General features: G+C 40.0%; 1 protein-coding gene across 2 annotated transcripts; it reads left to right on the forward strand.

The window, feature by feature from the left end:
- The first annotated feature begins 7 nt into the window (after positions 1–7).
- Positions 8–26,305, forward strand: LOC111222066 (AMP deaminase 2-like). 2 transcript variants are annotated; one of them, XM_022745624.1, is made up of 18 exons: positions 8–292; positions 16,609–16,739; positions 17,286–17,416; positions 18,206–18,274; positions 18,948–19,059; positions 19,191–19,377; positions 19,756–19,894; positions 19,979–20,068; positions 20,200–20,329; positions 20,678–20,872; positions 21,012–21,143; positions 21,249–21,412; positions 22,403–22,529; positions 22,629–22,792; positions 22,913–23,033; positions 23,764–23,937; positions 24,144–24,254; positions 24,443–26,305. In XM_022745624.1, exons 1-18 carry the CDS (start codon positions 76–78, stop codon positions 24,656–24,658), a joined length of 2,610 nt encoding a protein of 869 aa, XP_022601345.1. In that variant the 5' UTR covers positions 8–75; the 3' UTR covers positions 24,659–26,305. The 2 variants fall into 2 exon arrangements, with proteins under 2 accessions (XP_022601345.1, XP_022601346.1); XM_022745625.1 differs by lacking the exon at positions 18,206–18,274.
- The last annotated feature ends 994 nt before the right edge of the window (positions 26,306–27,299 follow it).

The raw sequence follows: 27,299 nt of genomic DNA on the forward strand, positions 1-27,299 counted from the left end.
GCAGGGAGGAGGAGCCAACTCTGCAGAGGAGCTTCTCCCGGCCCAGTATGGGTCCTGTCGCCCCGCTGCCCCACCATGAGACAGAGCTCCAGCATTAGAGCTACTGCTCCTCTCTCCCTCTGCTGGCCACTGCGCAGCTCTGACTCGCTCTGCTCCAGTAGTAACAGGAGCACAGACGGCAAGATGTCATCCTCTTCCTCCACCTCCTCCTCTACCACCGATGGACAAGGGAAGCCTAAACCTAAATCCCCGTTTCGCAAGAGGGGGAGTTTGCAGAGCACCACCAGCCCTGGTGAGTGGGTGAGAGGGGGTCCCATAGAAGGAGTGAGGGAACTCTATTACATGATGGCTGGTTCAGAAAATTACACAGATGCGTTTGCAGTGGCATTTAAGAATCCATGCTGCCCCACAAGGAGCAATAAGACAGAGAACTGAGTTTACAGAGGTAGGGACTGCTGCAACTCCAGTTACTGTGTCAGTTTTATTTCAGACGTTATTGAATTTGTTTGAAGCTTTGACTGATGTTGTGTATTGCTGCTCTATGTGCATGTAATGCATTCATTGCTTCAACTAGGGCTGAAACTGAGGTAATCTAATGATAATTGGTATTGTTGTTATTTTCACGATTATCCATTTAATTGTTTAGTGTATAAAATGTCAGAAAATATGGACTAAAGCACATTGCGTGTTCTCAGAGTCCTTGACTGTCTTTTACTTTCGAATTGTGCATGCTGCTGAAACATCACACTATTTGTACTTCAGGAACCACCATTTGATAGTGTTTCCCACATAGATATGCACACATTTTTGTATTTACTATTTCTAGCTTTAAAATCTTTGTGTGAGTCTCTGTGTAAATACAGTACAATTGCAGATAGATGGAAACATATGCTCTAATGGTGCGTGAATATCCAAGTTTGCAAGTTGACTTTAATACTGTGGTTTCCTGGGGTTGACCACTTAGACTTTTGGAACCCTGAAACACAGGAGTTCATTTTAAACATTTATTTTCCTTGTTTGCATAGTGAATATTGGAGATAATATAATCTAATTTATTAAAATTGATAGGCAGGGGATATTTGCATTATTGCTGGATTGTAACAGGTTGCTCAGCCCTTTAATGGGCCCGTTGGCCTGTTTGCCCCCCCTGTACCAATAAGAGTTTATCAAGGGTCTACTGGCTGTGGACTCTGCTTATCTTATCAGTGTCAGTTAGACAGAACAGTGCGGTACTTTTGTCTTGCTTCTTCACTTCTCCAGCTGTTTGGCCACAGCCTCAGTAATTTTGTTTAGGAGAATATCCAGTGACTGTGAAGAAACTATCATTACATCAGTGACAGGCATATATCATGGTCCTCTAATTTTGAGCCTTGAAATATTTTGCTACTACAGCTAAGGTTTTACTGCATTTTATACTCCGTCGAAGTTTCCGTTTGAATCCTCTATCAACATCAAAGATACGATAACTATAAAAAACTGAGTCTCTCACTAAGTGTATTTTTAGCATGCTTAAGTGACTGACCCGTGGACTGTAGCGGTTCAAACAGATGCTATTCTTTGAATAACACATTTCTTATTAACATTTGCAACCTGATGATATGATTAAAACATATATTTTAACATAGTAAACACATTCATATTTTAATCAGTTACAACAGGCCTTCTTCTCTGGCATGTGATGGAGTGTTTGCTATTAGTGTTACACTAGTGTCAGTTCACGATGTGTGTGCAGGGGTTTGATTAACATGTTAGAGTGATAGGAGACAGGCCAACTGATGGTAGCTCTGTGATTACCTTTGGAGTTCATGGTAACTGGTCTCTGTGGACAGAAACCAGAGAGTTAGAGCAGCAATTTATCTATAAAGCAATTAAATGTTAATATTGATTTAATTTGAAGTTACTTCCTCATTGTGCCATAGCACAGCACAAATGTTCAGTGTTTGGAGGGATGCAGCAGCAGATCTCACTCAGTAACTCACGTTGACACACAATATATTGTATTTGCTGAGGAAGCCTGTCTTTGCTGCAGTAATAAATAACTTAGAGGTCTCTCCATCCATGCAGACATTTAAGTCCTTTCAATTAGCCGCTTGGTTGAGCTCTCTGCACTCCCAGTCTCTTATAAAAGCCACATGTAGGCTTCCCAATATAGTACTTCCATCTGACCACACCAGTCTATTAGCATTCTTGATGCCAAATTGCTGCTGTAGAAAAATCTACTGTAGCTACAGCTTGTGCACTTCGTGTTTAAACTAAGTCACGAATTGGAGGCTTCAACATTTCCTGTGTTTCTTCTTGTAACATCACCAGAAATAGCTCTGCTCCACGGCATCTTTCCTTTCAAGAACCTCTGAAGTTTTTTTTCTTTGCTGTTGGAAACATTGATTACTCAGTCAGTTTTCTCATCTGCAGGAATCTGTCTCTGCCTGCAGGCCTTTCTCTCCCACTGGACCCTGATTGCATCACATGAAGCAGAATATGTAATGCCCTAGCTTTGCAGCTATATGACGTGATATATATAGGCTGTTAAAGTATCTGCCAGAGAGGTGGTGGGATTTCCTTTCTCTAGCATAAATCACTACTGCACTTTCTGTTGTGATCCGATACAGTCTCTCTTGATCTTCACTAACTTACTGGCCTCTGACTTAACACCATCTTGTGAAGCTCGTATATATAGGCTGTCTGGTAGTCTAGCTTGTCATTTGATTTTTGTAGGAAAATATTTTCTTTGTTTCTTTCAACTTGGCTTGTCAACTCACTTACATTTGCAAAGTCCTGTGATGGCTGCCTCATTACATGATAACCCACTGTGGATTTTTGTTCTCTGTATGGTAATGTAGAATTTAGATGGTCTCTGGCATCTACACTTTGCATACAATTACAACTTTCCACTGACTCAAGCATATTTTAAAGGTGATGCGGAAAATGCACTATGTATATACTTGTGAATATTTGTGTTATTCTAAATTAATGCATATTTTCATTTTTATTTATATTTTTTTGTGCTATAAGCTTTGTGTTACACAAGGCATGCACTCAAAATCATGAAACACACTGGCTGATGGTCAGATGACCCAAACAAGCACCAGTCACAGGCCATTTAAATTTTCAACTCCACATTGATTTGTAGGCTTCCTACTCAATGTACCTCCCTGCTGCAGTTGACTGCTCACTGTACTCCTTCCACTACTCCAGCCTCCCCCTGTTCTGGTTCATTATTAACCAGATATACTGTTCCTGTCATGCCATGTCTCTGTGGGCTTCTCTCCTGTAAGTGTATTCTGTATCTCACGACTTGCCGCATCATGTGAGCTCTGTTCTGTAACTCCCAGGGAGCTTTGTTACACTCGGAATGAATAATTGCCACATCCACACATTGTTTCCTTATGGACTTAAACCTGTACAACTGGCAGCCCCGTAACTTCACTGTTGTGGTTGTGGGTGTTACATCACATTGTAGGTGTCGCCCATTCTTGCTGAAAAGGTGTCACAGTAGGATTTTTGTCTTCACCACAGAGAGACAAAGCAGAACCTCAGTGCCACTGTGCAATTTAACCATCTTATTAATATTTTTAAACTGTATTTAAAGCATTGAGGGAGCAAGTAAAGACACATTTAGTACTAACCACAACTAAAAATGTATGGCAGTAATGACTTATGTATTACAAAATAGTCCTTAAACTTTATGTGTAATCAGTTATAGCAGTGGGGGATTTGGGGGATTTATTTTGGTGAAATATTTAATAAATTGTGAATATATTTAAGTATTTTCTGATGACATGTTTTATTTTTTACAGTACAATTTAATAGTGTACTTAATAGAGACAGCTCTGTACATCTCCATCTCGCCAATAGAGGGAGTACCTGGCACAAAAGTGCTGTGTAAAGCATGGACATACCATGGTGTAAAGTCAGACCATTAGTTTTAAACACGTGGCTGGTTGTTAGTGTCTCAGGTCTTTGGTTGTTCTTCAGTAAAGACATGACTGAAGACCAGTTTGCTCTGTGTTTAAGTGGAAAATTCCATGGCTTTCTGAAAGCTTAGTTGCTTCCCATGTAACAGTGGAAATGTGTCAGCTCTGGAAAATGGGGAACTAGGAACCAAGGCCTTGAAAGCTATCACACCAACAGGTGGGCCTGTTGTTGCTGGAGGGGACCAGATAGCCAGCAGCCTAACCATATCTGTCCTTTTAGTCATCACCACACACACACGCACTCACACACATAGGGCAGCTAGACTCAACATCATGTCACTGGACACACTGTTTCTCACTGGGGTGATTTGCAGGCTGACAGACTGTGCTCATACTCATGGTTATCATGGGTTGTATTTCATCGCAGAGGTACAGTTAAGCATGCTGCTTTGCCCTGTCTCTGCTCTCAGCATGGCTCCCAGTGAAGATCCATTTCCATTTAATCCATCTCATTTTTATCGCGGATGGACCAATGTCACCTGATGTTCGGTCCCTGATGAGCTTTTTATTGTCCTGCGACCTCAATGAGTCAGTGAATCACTTGCCCACCGCCCCCCTTTTCATTTAATGATCTCCCTGCTCATAGTCTCCCTTTTTTAGGTATACATGCACACACTAGATGCAAATACACATACCTTTCCTCAACACACACTCACACACAACACAGTTTACTGATCACGAGAACGCTCTAAGAATCAGTAGATGCTATATAGATTGTCACTGCTTACTGTATTTAGCAATCAGTTGGTGCTTTTCTCTGTTGTAAGTTTATTGTTTTTGGGTCTTAGACAGTTAATCAAATGTTTCAATATTTTCTGACTTTGCATAGACTAAATGATTAATAGATTAATTGATACAGTAATGAAACAGTTGCATAGTGAATAGTGAGTCAGAGTGGCTTCCAGAGTGTGGTCAAAGTATCCAAAGTTTGATCTGACCTTAGGACAGACTTTATAACATTTATGGCATTCTGTCATGGCAGTTCTACAAAACAAACAATACACTAAATCTGTCTAAATCTAAAGGATAGAATGGTTTCAACAGAGTCTCCCTCAGTAAAGACAGCTGTGCCAAGGTACGTGCATGTACATGTGAGTCTTTAACAAAGTTCATATAAACAGGACACGTGTTATCAGAAGCCTCCTCACAGCAACACTCTTTTAACTGCCTCCAGCTTTGATACCTGACACACCTTTTGTCTCAGCAATTGGATATTAACCTCTTGATGTCCAAGCATTCCTAAGCACTGTGTGTTACATGTTGACAGTGTCAAGTGACACAGTGCTCCTCTTTGCTATATTCAGATATGGTGAGAGCTGCACTGACAGAGGTGGCAAGAGGTATTGTGGCCAGACTGCAGGCTGGATAATTGCAGAGGATTGGAGGGGGAGTGTGAATGCGTGTGTCTATATTTGTCTTTTTTTGGAGTGTGTCACTTTCAGTGTGTATATGCACTGTGCATGTCTACAGATGTGTTTATATGGGTATACAGTGTGTTTTTATATGTATTTGTGTGTGATGGGCTGCAGGGAGGATTTACTGGTTTGAGAACATTCCTGGTGGACTTTTGGCAGAGAGATCCACAGCATCAGTGAATGCTGAGAAGCCAAAAGTATTTTTGTTTGAATATTTGTCCTGTTTTATTCACATGGGAATTTCTGTGCAGGGTTAGAAATTAGGTTTGCTTGACCTTAGCAATAATGCCAGCTCTTGTGTGTCTCTGGGAGAAAGGGAGTGAAAATAGTGTGCAGGTACTCCCCTGTGCTGTTTATTAGTCTCGTGGGAAAGAGATATGTTGAACACAACAGCGATAAAAGCAGGGAAGCTCAAGCTGGGGTTAAAAAGAAACCAAGACTCCAAGTGCTAGGGTGGAGACATACACAGTCTAAATTTTAATTTACATCAGACTGTAGCTGGCTTTTGCTGGCAAACTTCTCAGCTTGCTCTGATTTATTGTCAAACACTGCAAATGTACGTCGAATGCCATTTCAGTTCTTAAGCTCAGAACAGAAAGTCTAAGAAAAAAATTTGCCTTAAGTTAGTTGAAGTTCATGGAAATATAATGCTTGAGAACCCCCACAAGCACTATAGGATGCTATAGGTCACATAAATCTCCCACATTTCAGAGAGTGAATGTAACGTATTAAATACATGTGACAGTACCATTCATATACTACTTTCAGTTAAACCCTGTTAAACATGTTAAGATTCCTTCCTTTATTTAGTTCCTTTATAACTTTAGACACCATTAGGCTCCTCTATAGGCTTCTTAATAGGTGAATGAATTTGAGATACTATCCCCTCTAGAGGCAGTTTAAACATGGCAGCAACAATAAATTGTAACAAATTGTAAACTTTGCTTTTCAGTCATATTGTTTACTATCCTCTAGTGTAGGTTATCTATTCTAGCAATGCAAGATTATGTCCAGAGAGATTTTATTTTACTGTGATATGTTTTAATGAATAGTAAGTTTATGGTTACAGCTCTGCACAGACAACATGATATTATAAATATAATAGGTATTGAGGAACTCACATGACATTTTAGGCTGTAGAAATGCTGGAGCTGGATTTGGGTGCAGCCTCTGTTGATGAACATGTTGTCGGGAAAACCATATCCCCTTTGCTGTGATCAAAATAGTGCAAAAATTAGACACATAAACGCATTCTGACCTTATGTGTGCTTCACCACAAGTGTTTGTGGAATTGCTTGCTTGTTTTATCAAAGTGAAAGTCATGAGTACTTCTAGACTTTTTAAATTCTTGGTTATATTGTTTTATTCATTTGTGTTTTTCGTAAATTACTGCAAGACAGTCTTTACTCATCTCAAATCACATTTTTAAATTTGTAAAACACTGAACCATGTGTTGACTATGTGGTAAAGACCTGTCCGTGTTTGCTGGAAATGTTGATGTCAGTTTTTTAAATGAAATCTTTCTTGAAGCAAAAAGCTTGAAATAGATGATGTTGATTTGCTGTGGTGTAGTTAGACCTCAGCTGAGCAGTAAACGTCCTGCTCACTCAGTACACAGGAGTAAGGATGTGGAAACATCACTGACCACCACATTTTAGACCCATCATGGTCTTGGTTGCACAGCTACAGCAATGAGTATTGTACATGTAGGTCAACTTTTTTCAAACACTGTGGGCGATGGGTAGGTGTTGATTCTGGTTTGTACAGTTCTATGATATTTGTAGGGTGGAGAAGGAAAATTTTCTCTGCTCTTAAAAGTTAAATAAAGTCTTAGTCTGTTTTTGCTCCCAGTTGTAAACATCTAGGAATACAGACTACTAGTGTGATGCAGAGTTCATTTCATTCCTCACCAATTTCACCAATCATGCAGTCACACAACTGGAGGGAGGCATTTCACATCTCTCAAAGTTGCTGAGCTGCTTAATGCCAGTGTTTTGGGCCTTTCAGGTTAGTACACAGAGTTGAGTGTGGATGTGGTAGAATGAACAATGAAAAACTCTTGATTATGAGTCGGACAAGTAGAAACACATTGTCATTTTACTTTCCTCTGAGTCTTGTGTACAGTATATTGTTGGCTTGAGTTTGGTTGCAGCTGGTCATTTGTATGTCATGGTATTTTGCACAAAAATGAGGATCTGTCCAGAAGTCAGTCCCTGGTGTGGTTTGTGTCTGCCTTTTGTGTGTCTTTCATGCTGATGTTTGTGTGCAGCTCTATGTGTGCCTATATTTGTTTGACCTTCATCTGGTAAGTTCCTTGATGATCTTTGCTTTTAAGTGTTGCTTTGAAATGTCACTAAATATTGAACTTAAAATGAAGTTTAGCAGATTTCTCGTGCACTGTAAAACAACAAACAAGCCTTTCTTGTGCCATACAGCAGTCATGTGAGAGAGGAGGGAAAAACCTTCCACTGGCATCATGTGATTAGTAAAGTAACATGGCATGCAGTATGCAAATGAGCTACCTTGCATACACATGATCACTTAACGATATACTTGTATGTGCTCAGTCATGTGAATATTGATCTCAAAAAGATAAGTCATCATTGATTAAACATTGAATTTAAACATCTGACAGTCACAGAAAAATTACACCATGAAAGAAAGTTGCAGCGTGAAAAAAACAAATATCAACATGAATCCTCAACAGTAAGCAGAATATAAAACATCAATTACAGAATAAAGCACATGATGGCAGTTAAACATTTGACCACAGCAACATGTAAAAGCAGATTAAAACAGGTAAAATTAATGTATAAGAACAAATAAAACGGCAAGCAAATTACCATGTTTTAGTGCTATAGTGTTTGTAATGACAGAGGATGCAAATACATTAATAAGAGGGCAAACTAAGTAATTTCATCACATACATAAATAAGGAATGTTTGAATCTACGAGCAATAAAATATGTCTTTAATGGACATGTAATAATTGTTTTCAAATAATGGTTATCATAACGTAATATAAAGAGTTACAGTCATGAGATGTCTTCATGAATAAGAGGTGGGAGGTGGAGAAGAAGTGGGAGTGGCCAAAGATGCAGGGCCTCCTCCATTTTACAGCACAATAGAGCATGAAGTGGTTGACCCCAGTCCCTCCCCTTTTTTACCACGTGGTATATTCCAACCCAGTATTTAAATCCGGGAGCTTGAAGGCTGCGCTGTTCATGCTCTGAAAACCCAGTGTAATTCAGGAAGCAGCTGAGAGACAGAGGCAGAGAGAGAATCAGGGGAAAGAGGAAAAAAAAACTGCCTCGCCAGCACACTGGAGGTGGCGACAGTTACAACAGGAGAAGCAAAGAAAAGAGAAAAAGAGGGGGAATTGTGTGATCCTGGTGTTAGAGCAGCTTGTGTGTAGGAGAGAGCATATCCTGTCTCTCTCTTCTCTCTCTTTGCTGTCATTCTCTCTCTTCCACTGTGTCAGCGGGGGAGGGTACATCGGCTGTCCCAGGCCTAGTTACATGTCCCAGCATCCCGCAGGAGCTCTGACAAGGCCACTGCGACCGTAACGGAGACTGTGAGAACAGGACAAGGCAGGGAGATAGAGGTATTGTAACCTATGCTGATTAATCATCAGTCGGACCTTATTTTATATACATACAATTTGAATTGACATGACTTATACTGTAAAGCATGTTCGTGTGAATATTGTGTTACTAGAACTTTCACCAGTTGTATGTTAGGCATGGTACTTATTACTAAAATACTGCACTAGCAAGCTTATAGTGACAGATGAGGTGCCAGTAAACACAGTTGCTGTGTACTGAATTAAGCTGACAGCATGCAGAAGACAGTGGCAGGAAATGTAGTAATGACAGAGGGATTTTCTTTATGGGGAAGCATAAACAGATGGAAGAGAGAAATACGTCATGCGTTTGTTAGGTTGGTCTCTTGCTATGATGCTGATCTTTGCAAAGCTTAATGTGGTCCATAGTTTATCGCAAAGTCTAGCTGCTGCAGTGAGTGAACATTTGGGGCGTCTAGTCCCACTGCTGTTTGCTGAAGTTTAGCATGATGCAGTATTATTGCCCAGTGGATTCATCAACTGAGGTTTTTGTGATTGTGCTGACAAAACATACTCAGTATATGGCAAACGTTCTACAAGATTGTCCAGTCTGTCAACAGCTGAACAGGCGTCACTGAAAGTGGAAGAAAATGAATAGCGTATTCAGAATTACATCTTCATTAAGACAGTGGTGTGAGCAGACTGCTGTGTAAACTGCTGGGGTGCCATTTTTTAGAGTGCACCTGAACATGGTGACCTTCCTGATGTTTATAAGGGTTGTGTTTTTGTGAGAACAGCTGACATCTGTTTGTGTTTAGGTGTATGTGATGGCAGTGACTTATCTGTCTCTTCTTAAAGGCTGTTTTTATGTTATAGAAAGCTGCAGAGTAGATATTTTTTTGGGGGGGGGGTTTTTGCATGCCCTGGAGAGTACGTTTTAGTGGGCCTTCATTACATACATATATATATATATATATATATATTTGTTTATTTATTCTTATTTTTTTTTATTAAAAAATAAGCCTCAACAGTATACAAAGTGAAATTGAGGGCAGTAGTTTTTAGCTGGTGAATTTCATCCTTGTTGGTTCCGTTGCAAAGAGCCCGCTGAGTACTGATATATTCTTGAGACGAAGCCCCAAAGTAGAGGCTTATTCTCATCTGCGGTTGCTAAGGAACATCTGAAGCGTGTGTCATCCTTCTGCCTCTCAGGGAATAAAGTGAAATCTGTAAAGAAAAACAAATGTCTCCAAACACTGGAGCCACAATTGCAGTAGACCAAAAAGTAACTAAAACACATTGCAATGGAACACTTCACACACACTAGCATATTTTTTTATGCCAATCAACAGTTTCTGTCACTCTAAGATGCCCATCATGCATTGCTGCTGCGTCACACCTCTGGCTATATATGACTACATGAGTTTTCGCTCATCTTGAGCTGGCCTTAGTCCAATTTAACACCAGAACAAATATATGTAGACAGTCTGTAATTAATTTATCTCAATTATTATTCTCATGGTTTTTTGATGCAACAGATACATCATGATATATTGATTTCAGTTTTTACTGTTGTTATTATTATAAACTAATACTGGTAAGGTGATGACAATGATGATGATAGTGATTTATCTATTTAATTATTAACTTTCTTGACTCTGGGTCAGCTTAGACCACTGAAGGCAGCGTGCTAACACACACACTGTGCAGGTGCAGAGGGGCATGTGGACATTGGCTGCCTCTTGCTGCAGGGGAAAAGACATATTCACTATTAGTGAGAGTAATAATTAAAGTGCACTAGTTACACAAAAAATATGAATGCAAAAAAGTAAGAACTAACCAATAAAGACATTGTGTCTGGTTTTCTGCATTTAGACAGATGTGCTAGACACGCCCATGAAATTATACCATGATGCCAGGGTGTGTCTACTGTAAAAATAGGTAAGGACAAACAAGTGGGATGAGGAGAAAAAAACATTATTCGCTTACCGCATTAGTTAATTTCTTTCTGCAGCTGTTGTTTTCTACACTTTTGCAAAAAAACAGAACACCTGCTAAACAGTTTATTCAATGTAAAATTCGGCACAGAGCAGAGCAGTAGAGCTCCAACCCCCTACAGCTGTATTTTTTTTTTTTTTTTTTTTAATCAGGAGAGATTTAGGTAGATATCTTAGTGAAAAGGAAAACCGTCAATTGTGTATTGTACACCAAACTTGAAATGCGAATTAGAGCACCGTCAACCAACAATGACGAAAGGGAATTGCAGACTGGCCTTTTAAGTTACATCTTAAAGGATGTAAAATAATAGTATATTTTTCTCATTATTTCTTTGAGACACAAACTGGTTAAATTGTCCATATCATACCATTGGCTCTAGTGTTGTGGTGGTACAAAGAGTAGAGCAAGGTATACTACGACGGTCGGTATTTTTCTGATTAATGGAGACGCTCTGCCTGTACGTTTGGAATTTGTGTACCCTGCACAACACTGGAGGATGGGCGCTGAGTTGAGATCCATGCACATGAGACAGTGCAAGGCCAGATGTATTCAACAAAATGCCAGTTACCTTGGCTTTTGTTATTGTGGTGAAAACTATTTCCTTGACGCTGCACTGAGAATAGTTGTGTAACAACAAGGTCTGTTTTTAGCAGACTGGAGACGTGCAGTTTGTAATTTGGTGATTTAAATAAGTAAGCATACTCTAGACAGTAGTGCTGAAAGATAGAACAAATGTAGAAATTAAACTGGGAGACTACAAGTCTAGAAGAGATAACTGACTCTAAATCTAATTAATTCTCTGGATATGATGGAGTGTATCATCACATTAAATGGCTCAGCCACTACGCCTGATGGGGACATTTTGTTTGTGAAGTCAGGCTTATGGATCTTTTTGTTTGTTGCAAATAAAGTTGTTTTGTTGTCAGAATACACTTTACCAGCATATTAAAGAAAGTAAAAGTTGACAAATTTATATTGATTGCTGTGGTCATGGAATATTTTCATGGTCATACTGTAAAATGTTTTTGTTTGACTACTTCAGAATATGAACTGGAATGGCTCTGTCAAAACAGGGCTGCTGCTGCTGCTGCTGCTTTTGGCCTTAGGGACAGGGAGGACGAGACAGACTGGAGGGATTGTATTGATCCTTATGGAGCAGAGGCAGCTCCACAAATACTAGATGACTGTCTCTCTGGTAGGGTTAAAAAAAACAGGTGGGTAGCGTATGTGGGTGGTGTGCAGACTAAGGTCCCAGGGATGTGAGAGAAAGATGAGATGGAGAGCTTTGTCAATATTACTCGTAGGTCTAAGAAATTAACTCACAGTGACCAGATGAAGATGGAAGGGTCTTCTAAAATAGATCAGCACACACACACACACACACACACACACACACACACAGTAATTAGCGTGTTTGAGGTGAGGCTAGAGTGTACGTTTCTTGGCCAAACTGTGACAAAACACATCCTCATGCAACATGGATCTGCACAGTGATTTGAAATGTCTCATATGGCTTCATAGAAATATAAATGAGGAAATGAGGAGACAAAAGATAAGGTTTTGAGTAATTGATGAACTCAGGTATAACATGGTGAATTTAAGTTAATAAACCGATTTTCATTTTCCTACTTGCTATTGGAAAGATATTTTTAAACTAATTACCTGAATGAATCATACAAGCTTTTATGACTTAAGTCTTTCTTTAAGTTTTCCATCATATAGTTGCTAGGGCTCCTGTTGTTGTTTTGATGGTTGGCTCTTGACTGTGTTTTTGTTGTTTTTGTTGCATGTTGGGTGACTTTTACTAGAGGTATCAGTGCAGAACCAAATAGGTGCCAAAACTAGCAGAGAGTTTTGGCAGTTCAGGGTTTCTTTCTTTGCTTTTCTTTATTTTCAGTTTTGTGATCTGCCTAGTGTGTCTCTGTTTTGTTGTATTTACTTGTGTAGAAGTCTGTGGAAGGCTTGTGCACCCCACTACAATGATGTCACTGAGATAAATAGAGTTGGGGGTGCTGGATTAAGAGTCATCTGTGGTGGAAAGGCCAGGGGATTACATGGATACTATACTGGGGACGACTATGTTTGTGTGTGTCTGTATACTTGAAGTCATCTGTCGCTCCATGTGAAAATGCACGTCCTCCCTATATCCACACACGCGTGTACTCGGTATATAACCATGTATATAGAGCCTGATAAATTAGAAGATCTGATATATCAGTTGATATTAGCTTATTGCACATATATCAGTATCAGAGTACATGTTTGCCAGTAAGTAGCAAGAAATGTCAGCACAGAAATGCCAAAGATCTGTTAATGTAGAAACAGTATTGTCATTTTCTTAGTTTGTTTGATTACAATTCCTTAAAAATCTAATTTCTTTATCAAAAAGGTTTGCTTATGTTTGCTTATGCCTACATGTGATCATGTAAGAAATTTGATATTCACTAAGAAATACTAACAATAACATATATTGTTAGTTGTCTTAAAAACCCAGTATTAGTTGGGCTAGGATAATATGCATGTATTTTCTATTACTCTTATATGTCCTTTAGTATATGATTGTCGGATCATGATGCTCACATCCTTTTAAGCATGTATGTGCAATATTGAAATGTTTTACAGTGTGATGCCAGTATTATACTGTGGAGAGTTACCCTCTGTTCATTCCTAACTCCACAGCCTTGAAGCTGGACAGCAGATGGCAGAGACTAATTGTCACAGGCCAAACACAGCATCAATAATGACACCAATTATAGAGGAGAGTGAGCACACCACTCTCAAAGCCATAGACTTACTATGAGTGAGTAAATTACTGTGTGCACATACTGTAACTATAGTAATTTTTAAATTATAGCTCTCTTTATCTTAAATTTATGGCTGTGTTTAGAAAGTACACAGACATCAGTAAACTAGATTTTCTCAGTGTAGCTTAGTTTCAGGAGACAGATGTATTTTATCCTTTAGTAGTTAACACTCTATTGTGTTTGTTATTGTCTGGAGTGGAGCTGGCATCATCTGTTTCCAGCAGGTCTAGAGTGGGGAAGGCCCCTCTATGTCACTCTCAGGTGTGTTTACACACGTGTCAATGCGTACGTGTGTGCAGGTAACTCTTTATCAAGTGTGTGCATGCCCATGTGTGAGAGAAGTGACACAGTATCTGCTGGTACAGCTGTCTTTTCTTAAGCTGGTTTCTGTTCTTGGACATTTTACAAGGATTTTCATGCTCTGTCACAGATTACAGCCGCAGCCACTGTCACCAGGGCTTCATAGATAATCGTAGTTATGCCCTATTTGACTTTGTTTAACTTTTGGCTGACTGTTTAGTCTTTGCAGCTGATCTCTTTCTCCTTGATGTCTTCTATTTTGATATAAAAAGCACAGGCTAATGTGTTCATGAGCTGAAGGAAGGAAACAAAGGAAGCTCTAGTCCAAAGATTGTTCATTGATAAGAACACTGGTTTATACTCGATAGTCAGCCTTTGGTTGCAGCCTGTTAGTTGTGTTTGCTGAAATCATAGTTATTTATATCCCTGTGTCTGTTTTCAGTAGACTGTGAAAAGATAAACAGTTAATTTAGTAGAGATTGTCATCATCGCCATTGACTTACCTGTGAATGCTTTTAATTTACTGCACATTACACATGATGTTGCGTGCAGTTGGATGTACCACCATCAATAATTGAATGCTGTAAAGAAGCCCCATGTTATATGTGTGTTGGTGTGTTGGGAAAGAAGTTTTGTGAATCCTTCACTGTCATGAGGTGTGTCAGTAGTAAACATTTACATTGTAAACTAGGGCAGTATTACAGAAAGCAGCTTCAGTGAAAGCTCTGAGTTTCTTACCTCTGAGATGGGAATCTCTGGGTTTTCTGTTCCAGAAACTGAGGTCACTAACTCTGAGTCAGTTACCACGGTAACTTGCTCTGCAAAGCTAACCATCTTACTGGCAGGTTTTCTTAAACAAACCCTAAGTTTCTGTCTGTGTCCGCATCTCTTGCCGCGACTTAAGAAGCTTCTGACACAGCTCATCAAGTTTACATTTGGAGAAGATTAAAATCCCAATGGGAAATTAGTTTTTTACCCAGGACCTGTCTTTACTAACGTGACCTCTTTTATTATCACTCATCAATGTGAGGACAGAGTCAGAGATCTCTTACAATCAAATGTTGCACATGGTGACTTCATCCCCAGATCAGATTAAAATCTATTCACTGTCACTTTATAACACTGAGACGCTGTGGACATTATTAGAACTGTCAGATTGTCACTCAGCTCCTCTGTACTGAAACCTTTACTATGTATTGATCACTGTGAATTGAAAAGATTTTGTGAAGCTTTAGACACAGACTCTGATCTACGTATAGTAATTTCTCAAGTTATGATGATAGCTGTCATATCATATTGTAGATGATGTGATATTTCTGAGTGAGGATGACAGTAATGCAGCTGAAAATACTTCAACATTTAAAAACTGGAGTAAATGTTTATAATTTAGTACATGTTGAAATATAGTTTTGAAATGCTGTACAGCAATGTACAGCATGTAAATGTAAAATAGAGAAAATGTAGCTATACTTAGTTGTTACCTTTTCCAACCGAAAATCACCAAAATCTAGAGGCTGTTACTGTTTATAGTGATAGATCTATAAACTTACATGTCCCCATTAGGTTACAGGTGAATGAATATATTCCAGCACTTTACATCCATTAAGGAAATAAAAATCTGCTACATAATGTGGTCTAGTGGACTACACTGAATAAAATGGAGTAGTTTTAACTTATTTACCCTTTCATTCCTGCTTTAAAGATAACTGTGCATTAACGTCACACATTATCTTTCTGGCTACACTCGGTTAAATGCTCTTTAAATACATGTTACCATGGCGATTTGTTGAATCGGAGCTCCATTCCATTGATGATGGCGTTTTACATTCCTCATGCACACGGTTAAGTCAGAGTGAACATACTGTGAGTTGATCGAACTAACTCAGATCAGCTGTTCAGGAACTGACAACTCAGTTTCCCATCTAAGGGTTCATCAACTCAGGGTTAGGCTCAGAGTTGGTTAAACCTGCTTTCTGTAATACCCCCCGAACATTATCAGTTCAACAACTCTTTGCTCTAGCATGTACAGCACATACATTTTATGAGCCAAGTTAACTGACCATACAGCTAAATGGATGTTCAAGCCAGATTGTTTAATTACATTGTGTGGCTCCAGATGCAGGAAAGTAAACCAGGTATTTACCTCTGGCCAAAGGGAACTTACTCAAAATATATATTATTCAGTCAGAGATAACTATTGAAGTTACTTTTTACAGAAGACAGCAGTTTCACATTAGATTTTTTTTCAGGCAGTCCTAAAAACATTAAAACTAGTTTAAGTGACAGACACTATAAATGCTTAACTGTTCTGCATGCTGCTTTTCAGCCTTTTGCCAGTTTATGGCTGTTTTATGTTTGAATGGTGGCAAATGTGTAGATGTTTCTGTGATTGTGTTGAAAATGCTAATTTTTTGCTGGTTGTTACTCGTTTCTTGTTGTCAATCACAGGGCACAGGATCTGAGAGGGAATACTGTATAATTTTTCATTTCTGATTTTGACATCATGGCGACTCCCTGTGTTACTGTCACATACTACAACTCTGTATCTACTTACAGATCTGTGTGGTGCATCTGGGCCCAAGCCCCTCAGGCCCCAGCGATCCCTCCCAGGGACGCCTGTTTCTCTCACACACTACCCCATTGACCTGCGAACATCCATGGAGGAAAAGTACAAAGAGATTGCTCAGGTAAGAACTGAATATCAGACAGATATAAACTGTAAACTCAGAGAAACAGAAACACTGAGCCATTATTACATTAGAGTGTCTAGACACAGCTGGTCAAAATAAACTTCAACTTGGTGCAATATTGGTTAATTTAAAAATTAGTTTTATCAGTTTTACAACCAGTCAGATATTTTTATCTGCTGTAACTGGTATTTACAGCAGTTAACAAATAAACTGTCTGTCATCTCAGTGACCTATGTTTTTATTATTGTTAATAATTTCAGCTTTCAATACAAGACAAGATGAATCTGAGACAATGGTTTATTGATTGACTTCAGGAAAACCCAAATAATAAAAAAGTACAAAACTGTAAATTCCAAAAAAATGACTTGTGAAGTGTGCAAAACATCAGAAACCAGTTCAGTATCTGCCCTGGGAATTTAACGCTTTATTTGAACAGGTGGTTTTGTGTAAGTCTCAGTGTCTCCCATATGTCCATAAGCATGGAAGTAGACCTGTTTTCCCTTTTTATGACACCATAAATGGTGTAACTTATGTTTACATCAGGAGCTGTTCACGCGCAGCATGGCAGAGAGCGAGATGCGAAGCGCTCCTTATGAGTTCCCAGAGGACAGCCCTATTGAACAGCTGGAGGAGAGACGGCACCGCCTCGAGAGGCAAATCAGCCAGGACATTAAGTGAGGAAATACAAACACATCACACACACAAAGCCTGTTAAATAAACATGACCTCACACAGACATAGCTCTCCCTCCTCCCCTCACCTTTTACACACAGTCTTGCTTCCCCCCATGCACCCATGCTTCCGACATGCCAGTTTGTGGGCTAACTAACCCTGGTGATCAGCTAACTGGGCTAGCCAGCAGATAGCACCTGCCCTGGTGTGCAGTCTTCTTTCACACAAACTTTTTTGAGGAGGTGTGTTCTGTCTCGGTTGCCTGGGTTCAGCGCTATCTACACCACTAAGCCGATTGTTTGGATGGTTATCTGACATGCCCTCCGCACGCCCCTGTTTACCAATCAGGGTTTATCTCTACTAGCTGATGATATTTTTCTGTTTATGTCAATCACCTGATCACTTAATATCTAAGGCTTTGTGTGGACGTGTGTGTGTGTGTGTGTGTGTGTGTGTGTTTGTGTTTGTGTTTGTTGGTGTTTGTGTGCGGGTGTGGGTGTGTGTGTGTGTGTGTGTGTTTGTGTTTGTGTTTGTTGGTGTTTGTGTGCGGGTGTGGGTGTGTGTGTGTGTGTGTGTGTTTGTGTTTGTGTTTGTGTTTGTGTTTGTGTTTGTTGGTGCTTGTGTGTGGGTGTGGGTGTGTGTGTGTGTGCCTGTGCGTGTTTGTGTGTGTGTGCTCTTGCATATATTTGGTCTCTCTCCCTTTGTGTGCTTAATTTCTTCTCACTACCTCTGACGCCCATCTGCCCCCCGCCTTGCCCACACTATACTGCGCCGCTGCATATCACCCCAAGGCTTGAGCCAGAGATCTTGCTCCGTGCCAAACAGGACTTCATGAAAATCGACAGTGCGGCAGACCTAGAGTGAGTGAGCTCTGCCTCAGTATGTATGTTTGTACTGTATGTTTAGTATTTATCAGTACTATATATTTATCTGGTGTAAGTACTTTTTCTCCAGAACAGCTGAGAGAGATTATCAGCATATTGAGATGGACCACATCTTCCCCCTGCTGGTGAAATGATAAATGTTCAAATGGGTATCTTTTTGTTTTGCTATTTACTCTCTAAATACAAGTTTCTCTAAGTCTAAATTTTGTGAGTGCATTTTCATATTCTATTGATCTTGATTTAACTCTTCTCTCCGTCACTGAGATATGACCCACTGAAGTGTATACTATGGATACATCTTACTAGATGTTGTCCTATTTGTACAGTGGATTTGAAAAATATCAAGGCACCTGAAAGAATTTGCAGAATATGATAGAAACTTGATAAACTTAACATTAAATGCGACGATACTCAAAGCTTGAATCACAGCTATAGTGCTCCTACAATACAGTATATTGAATAAAGGATGATGTCTTGATTGGATTCATAATATACATAAAGAAGTTGTAAGTTTAATTGATTTCAACATTAAAATGTGCATGAAGTGAGTGGGTCTAAATGCTTTCCAAACATCTGTACTAAAAACAAACATGAACATTTTCCTTCCCCTTGTTTTACATTCTACGTTTCTCTGTCTGAATCTTTTAAGGTTAATGAAGGAGCAGAGTGTGGACACAGTTGATGACGGCTTTAAGGGGAGGGAAATGCCAATGGAGCGAGAGTACCAGCGGGTCTCAATATCTGGAGAGGAAAAGTGTGGGGTGAGGAGCTTTCATCGAACTGCTTTCATTTGACTTGTGTGTGATCTTACAGGCAGTCAAATCTACACCCCAATAAATAAATGAATTCTACTCGCACCCATTCTCATACGTGTGTGTTGATATCCCTCCAGGTGCCTTTCACTGACCTGGTAGATGCTGCTAAGTGTGTGGTGAAGGCGTTATTCATTCGGGAGAAGTACATAAACCGATCCATGCAGAGCTTTTGTAAGACCACAACTCACGCCTTACAGGACCTCGGGATGAAGCCTCTGGATCTGAGAGTCTATGATGACATACCGGAGACCCCTGTAGATGCTGGTATGCCGGCAGACACAGGATATGGGTGCAACACGTACTGTATCTCGACAGGGCAGAAGGAGCAATAAGCGATTGTTTATCAAAAAGAACAACTTGATGAGGGCAAAAAGTTTTGTTTCTTATGTGAGGTACTTGATTAAACACTCATTATCAAAAAAAAAAGCCGCATGCACAAACTGCTGGCAAAAACACCGAACAATAACGTGAATGTGAAACACTCCCTTAACAGTTGTTTTTAAATGTTTTTTTTTTAATAAAGCTGAACAAATTCAGAGCAAAGACACTTAAACACTTCTCTTTGACCTGAGCAGTTTTTGTATCTTTGTTCATTTTTTCTAGTGTGTAAAATTGATTGATATCCACCCCCTGTTTTCCTAGATGCCCCCGTCCACCCACCTGTTTCCGAGACACACCCCTATGACAATCAGGACCCCAAGAATATGCCACCAGACACTGGATATGGGTGCAAGATGGTGGATGGAGTAGTCCGTGTCTACACCAAGAAAAACAACATGGAGTATGTGTTTGTACCTGTAGGACGACACATTCATTTAAAAAAGTGAGTCTATTTGTAAAACTTTTATTTTGTCTTCCTATTCAGAAGCACAGAACTGGACCTGCCGTATCCTGACCTGAAGGAGTATATTGCAGACATGAATGTTATGATGGCCCTCATCATCAACGGGCCAGTGTGAGTGTTTCTTTGACAGCATTGTTCTTTCCAAATATCATTTCCGTTTTTTTTTTTTTTTTTTTTTTTTAGCTCAGTGTATATTTTAAAAGAAAATGTCTGTTGTTGTTTCCTCTGCATGGTGTTCGCAGGAAGTCTTTCTGCTACCGCCGCCTCCAGTACCTAAGCTCCAAATTCCAGATGCACATCCTCCTGAATGAGATGAAGGAGTTAGCAGCTCAGAAGAAGGTTCCTCATAGAGACTTCTACAATATACGAAAGGTGCTGCTAGCTTAACTAGTTGATCCATCACTACTTTTTTTGATAGCATCACTTGGCTACAATGTTCCCACAACTACAAAAAATTAAATAAGTTAACCTTATTACTAAACCCCTTCAAGCTGAACCACATCTTAACTGTGTGTATATTGTGATATAATCATCTGAATGAGATATTGAAATGTTAACGCCGAGTGGTACCGATGGTTCTGTGATCCAGATTTGATTTGGTATAGATACAAGGTTATTTCTGCCACTCACATCTACAAGAATCTATAGAAAACACTATTCTACAATACTTAGTGATATAACGGGTATCTTTGTTGTTGTTCTGCTCTGTGCTGACTCAAGGTGGACACACACATACATGCGTCATCCTGCATGAACCAGAAGCACCTGCTGCGATTCATCAAGAGAGCCATGAAAAAATATCCCGGGGAGATCGTTCACATTGAGCGTGGCCGGGGTCAGACCCTCAAGGAAGTGTTTGAGACCATGAACCTGACAGCCTTCGACCTGAGTGTTGACACTCTCGACATGCATGCGGTGAGAAATGGGAGCAGCAGTACAAAATGGCAACAAAATTGTATTAGTTTAAACAGTTTAGTTTGTTATGTACAAAAAACTGGTGACAACATGTGGTAGGGATACAATTTAGATTTAACTGGTTTCTCTTGCTTATCAGGACCGTAACACGTTCCATAGGTTTGACAAGTTCAATGCCAAATACAACCCCATAGGAGAATCCATCCTCAGAGAGATTTTCATCAAGACTGACAACCACGTTGAAGGAAAATACTTTGCCCACATAATCAAGGTGTGAAAAAACTCATTTATCTTTTTCTTTCTTTTTTTTTTTTTAACTAATACAAATAATATTACAAACTGATACATTGAGAATCTTCTGTCTTTATTTGTCCAGGAGGTGATGTTTGACTTGGAGGAGAGCAAGTACCAGAACTCTGAGCTACGTCTGTCCATCTATGGCCGCTCCCGAGATGAGTGGGACAAGCTGGCCCAGTGGGCCGTCAAACACCGAGTGTACTCTGATAATGTGCGCTGGCTTATCCAGGTGCCACGTCTATTGTAAGTACTCCTTCAACTTGCTTTACCTCGTAGCTGAGGTGTGCAGCATTTAACTCCCAGAGGCGAATGTGGTCAGAAGGAGTGCGTGTCTGAGGACACTCATTAGTTCCATAAGCATACATTAAGATTGAAGGTCCTGTTCTGGTGTCACTGGTCAGTGTAAATGTTTATCTAACAGACAAAGTTGTAACTAGAGAATAAACCGGGAAGAATCAGTTCAATGCAGTGACAGTGGTGGTGACATGATGCAGTCTGTGTGTTGTATGTGGTTATATCCCTGTCTAAGAGAATAGATGCGTATAAGACAACCTGTCCTGCCTACCTGGTTCCAGCCTATTCAAGAGAAAAGAAGCCAAAACACAAGCAGCTAGAATGGCACTCAGTAGAACAGAATCAAACAATCCTACACGTCTTTTGTTCTGAAGTGCAGCTTTATTTGTTCATTGTCTTTAATCCTTGCAAAAGACAGCTGTATGGTTTTATTACCTGTTGTATGAAATGAGGACATCAGCATTATACAACTCATTGCTATGTCACAACTGTTATTGTTATTGTGTAATTTTAGTACCTATTCATCTGTGCTGCTGGTGCCAAGTGCATATGGCACATATGGTTCCTTACTTTTAATATTAAGTACAACTCAAGTGCAAGAAGAGTCTGCATTTTTTTCTGCACCAAATTATAATGCCAGATTTCACAATTTTTAGCAATGTGATGACAAATTAATTTAATAAAACTTAATGGGTTCTTCCTTGGCCCCTGCCCCATCTCTCTAACAAGTCTGCTGCAAATTGGTTCATTACTTTTTACTTAATCCTGCTGAACAATGAACAAACTGGTAACTATAATTAACTCTTTAACTAGTGTGAAGCTTCCAGCCTCTGCAATGAAATTTACATTGGAAATAAAATGGGTATCATTTTTATAAAACAAATAATAATCATCTCTGAGATAACAACAATTGTCCCTGTTCAATCACCACCTCTCCAGTGATGTGTACCACACAAAGAAGCAGCTGGCTAATTTCCAGGAGATGTTGGAGAATATCTTCTTACCTCTGTTTGAGGTCACGATCAACCCCCGCAGTCATCCTGAGCTGCATCTCTTCCTGGAACATGTGAGTATCACGTCACAAGAAATCCAGACTATCCTGATGATTAACATTCAAAGAAACTGACAGAATATTGATTTTGTTGTGTGTTGCATGTGTTAAAAGGTGGTGGGTTTTGACAGTGTGGACGATGAGTCCAAACCTGAGCACCACATTTTCAACCTTGACAGTCCTCTGCCAGCCAACTGGACAGAAGAAGACAACCCACCCTACTCCTACTACCTCTACTATACTTACGCCAACATGACTGTGCTCAACCACCTGCGAAGGTACGGGCCAGCTGGACACATTTATAACACAAGAATCACGTTAATCACATCTATTCCTTGAAACACATAACTATTCAGAAAAACACATGAGGTTTTAATGTTGTTGTTTGTCTGACACAGGCGTCGAGGATTCCATACATTTGTCCTGCGACCTCACTGTGGGGAGGCGGGGCCGATCCACCACCTGGTGTCAGGTTTCATGTTATCAGAGAACATCTCCCATGGGCTGCTGCTCAGAAAGGTCAGGGCAGGACACACTGGATCGTGCTGAAAGACTACACATTCTGGCTGTCTAACATTTGAATTGTGTTCTAAAACTAATTTGGCAAGCTTTCATGTTTGTTGAATTTCCCCTCTTGTACTATATGAATGGGTGACATATATATATATATATGTTTGTTGAGACTGTCAAAGAGCAGTTAATTAATGATTAGTGATAAATGAATTGGATTGGGCCAAATTATGTTTTGAGAAGCGACTTTTTATTTTTGGGTCCCCCTGGCGTCACTGGTGAAAATACAAAGAGATTCAAGATTCAGTTTGTTTATCCACAAAAACTCAACATGGAAATTTCCATGCTCTCATCCTTATCAACCAGGGCTGATAACAAAAACACATATATACAAATACCAACAAAATAAAACCATAGATAAAAACAACATTAAACAACATTACATAATAAAACTGTTAAAATCATCCAAACCATAATATAAAAGAAGACCAAGGTAAGAAGTTCTGGTTATGGTCCTGTGTCCCCTCTGGGATAGAAGAAGAATACTGTTTAGTGTATGTGACAGGTGGCCTGCCGCTGTGCTCAGTCATGCAGCAGAGCTACAATACTGCCAGTCTGCTGCTGCTGTTCAGAAGTCTGCGACAAAGACGTTCTATATCAACTTGTGACTGGTGCTTGCAGCTATATTTACCTGTGTGTCTGTCTCTCTGTCTCACTCTCTCTCTTTGATATCTGTCAGGCTCCAGTGCTGCAGTATCTTTACTACCTGGCTCAAATTGGCATTGCCATGTCACCACTGAGTAACAACAGCCTGTTCCTCAGTTACCATCGCAACCCACTGCCGGAGTACCTGTCCAGAGGCCTCATGGTCTCTCTGTCCACTGATGATCCCCTTCAGTTCCACTTCACTAAGGTCAGTATGAAGCAGGTTTGTCTGAATGTGCACATGGTCTGTGTTGAAGTTGCAAAATTGCAAAAAGATCATCAGAATGATGTGGTTGAAATTACATTACGTCATGGTATATGTGTGTGTGTGTGTGTGTGTGTGTGTGTGTGTGTGTGTGTGTGTGTGTGTGTGTGTGTGTGTGTGTGTGTGTGTTTGTGTTTGTTTGTGCCCAGGAGCCTCTGATGGAGGAGTACAGCATTGCTACTCAGGTGTGGAAACTGAGTTCCTGTGACATGTGTGAGCTGGCAAGAAACAGTGTCCTCATGAGTGGGTTTTCACACAAGGTAACCGCCTTAGTAGCGCCTCTCATTTTGTGTATTTAATCATATATGTACTTTTTATTAACATGACACACTCCTCAAAATGTACTAACTTTGCTAAATACTCGTCCAGTAGTTTTCAGATGCTTGTTTTTGTTCTATATTTCACTTGTATCTGAGCTTCCCACTCACGTAGCTTCTCCTGATTCCAGGCCAAAAGTTACTGGTTGGGCCCCAGTTATTCCAAGGAGGGTCCTGAAAGCAACGACATCCGTCGCACCAACGTCCCTGATATCCGTGTGGCATACCGCAGCGAGACGCTCTCTGAGGAGCTTAATCTCATCACTCATGCCGTGCGCACAGAGGAGCTGGACACTATTGATGAGGAGGACTCTCTGTCCATGGGCCCTCTGCCAGGACAGCGCTGAAACCACAGTCATCCTGTCTCATCCTGTAAACCCACAACCCTGTGGTCCACCTAGCATGACACTGAACAGGCATGGTGCGAGAGTAATTCTGCTGTTCATTTTACATAAAGTATAAACACCATCAACCATCACTATAGAAGTATGCCGCACACTGACAGCTGCACTGTTATCAAAAAGCCAAGGATACAGTGCTGCCAGAGCACTTGAGCTTCGACATCCTTCAACTTCTTGTGTCCAAATCATTTTTATGTTGCAGGAAAATATGTTACATCCATATTATTGTTAAAATGTTTAATTTGAGGTTCTCCCCAGCTCTTTTTTTTAGTATCCCTGTAATGTTCAATCTGAGTCAGCATGATGATGGTTAGCAGATGCACCAGCAGGGAAACACTAGAAGCCAGTGTTTACGTCACCAGACCCACGAGGACAATACTCTCTTTATTTCTCCATCCAGTCCATGAGTCAGGCTGTCCATCCTGTCCTGCTGCAGCCAACAAATGATCCCTGCAACATTTCCTGTCATTCACTGAAATGTTTTCATCAGAGATATTATATTATCTCTGTCGTATTTACAGAAACACAGATAACCTGCACATTTAAACTTTCCTAACAGCAAACCTGTTCTGAATGTTGCTTATATTCCACTGTACAGTCATGCTGCTTAAATAACCTTAGTGTTTCTATCATCTTCATTATACAAACTTAGAATGACTACAGATGCAGCTTTATTGGAATAATGCTGCGTTTGTTTGTGAAGGTGGGACAAACCTACACAACAAACTTTGGCAGGCCGCTTAAAGCTTGAAGAGACTAAATCAGAGTCCTATAACAAGAGGCGATAGCTTCAGTCTGACTGCTGCAGTGCTGAACATCAGCCATGCATGGTGCTTGGTGTGGTTTCAGACCATTTGTTCGCCAAATTGCACACACACAATCGTTCTTCCGTGATTTCGATCAGCTCCTACATTAACAGAAAAGAGAGAAACTCCATAACAATCAAGTGAAGACAGAAGCAGACTTTCTGTGGTCGACAGCAAACATTCCATGAAGTAAACTACTTTTAGCTGCAAAAGAATTGAGTCCCAGTAAGAAAATCTTTTTTGTTTTGATATTTTCTGCAAGAGATATAAAGGGGAAATGTGTATTATAGATTGTAACTTGAGCACAAGTTAGTGTGAATGAATTCAGCATCGCCCAAGGAGAAAGCCCTCACCTTTACCTCACTGTGGCCATGAAGACATGGGCCCTCTGTCCCTCCGAGGGTCCTGCTCACACTCATTCCTTCCCCAGTGAATGAACTACAAAGCCGTGGAGTTTTTTTCCCTTTGCATGCAGTGCACTGTACATATGCACCAAGCCAAGATTCACAGTGCCTTTTCATTTTTAGCTTTTGGGCACTGCATGCCCATGTTTCTCCAAACTGTTTACATGTATAAAGGTTTGCTCTTTACCACGCAACAAGTATTGCATATATCTTTCCTCACTCATATACAGTAGGCCTCTTTGCTGTTGTAATAATCACGCAGATGGAACTGAAACCACCTAGCTGCATGCTTGGTGTAAAATAACTTTTACCTTGGCCTTCACTTGAGGAGGAAAGTTGATTTGTTTCTAGTTCTCTGCTCATAAGTGCTTTTTTTTTTTTTTTTTTTTGCATGTCTGCATGAATAGTGGACGACAGGAGAGAATGAGTCGTTTACCGCAAGCTGTTATGTAAAGCATCTTAATTAATTCAGGGCTGCCCACCAGCTTCCGAGTCAGAAATCTGTTTGCAGTGAATATTACAGCAAACACATTTGAACTCAGCATTGTTCACCATGTAGACATGAACAAACCATGCTGGGACATGGTTGAGACTGTCACATGGTTCTTGTAGCATTTGTTTTTAACTCGCCCCCAAATCTGATTTAAAGCTGGGATCACACATCTCAGATTTTTGTATCGTAAACTCTTCATGTTTTCAGACCACTCTACCTGCCACTGGACACTGTCCAACCTCCCATCAACTGTGAGCATTCTTCTTATTCCTAGACGCTACTGTCGAGTAATATATGACGCCAAGACTAGAAAATAATGAATCAGGAAATGTGGGCCTCTATCTGAATAACCACCTGTAATGTTTTATGATATATACACGTTTGCTTTAGAGATGATTAGGATGAAAGATGAGATACTGTAGCTTCTAAGTGTTCAAGGGATGCACTGGCGTTGTGCGCTGAACATGGTAGAATATGTGTGATTCTTGGATTTCATGTATAAAGTGTATTTTTTTAATGGCGATATAGAGATAAGAAATTTTATATTCGCAATATATTGATGTCAAGGTTTAACACTTAGTTTTGTTGCCGTTGATAGAGTTTTTTTCAATGCCGTTTTATTGTCGTTAGCCTTTTTAATTTGTTAAAGGAATTGGATACAACACTTAGTGTAAGTTCTGCTGATTTAATATTACAGTAACTGTTTCCCCTCATGTTTAATTTTTATTACTGGTAGTTGTTTTGGTAGACCTGTACCATTCATGATAGAAAGGTACACGATTGATACCTCTGACTTTAAAACCAAAAGTTGTCTCTACAGTAGCCAGCCAGACACTGACCCTTACACACCGACACACACACACACACACACACACAAACAAACT

This window comes from Seriola dumerili, unplaced genomic scaffold (assembly GCF_002260705.1).
Source record: "Seriola dumerili isolate Sdu_G_001 unplaced genomic scaffold, Sdu_1.0 BDQW01000089.1, whole genome shotgun sequence".
NCBI classification, from domain to species: Eukaryota; Metazoa; Chordata; class Actinopteri; order Carangiformes; family Carangidae; genus Seriola; species Seriola dumerili.

Bases quoted from the DNA above. Each gene is read 5' to 3' on its own strand.
- LOC111222066 (XM_022745624.1), top strand. From the start codon at position 76: ATGAGACAGAGCTCCAGCATTAGAGCTACTGCTCCTCTCTCCCTCTGC. The intron at 18,275-18,947 runs GTGAGTGAGCTC...GAATCTTTTAAG, and splicing joins GACAGTGCGGCAGACCTAGA to GTTAATGAAGGAGCAGAGTG. The intron at 22,530-22,628 runs GTGAGTATCACG...ATGTGTTAAAAG, and splicing joins TGCATCTCTTCCTGGAACAT to GTGGTGGGTTTTGACAGTGT.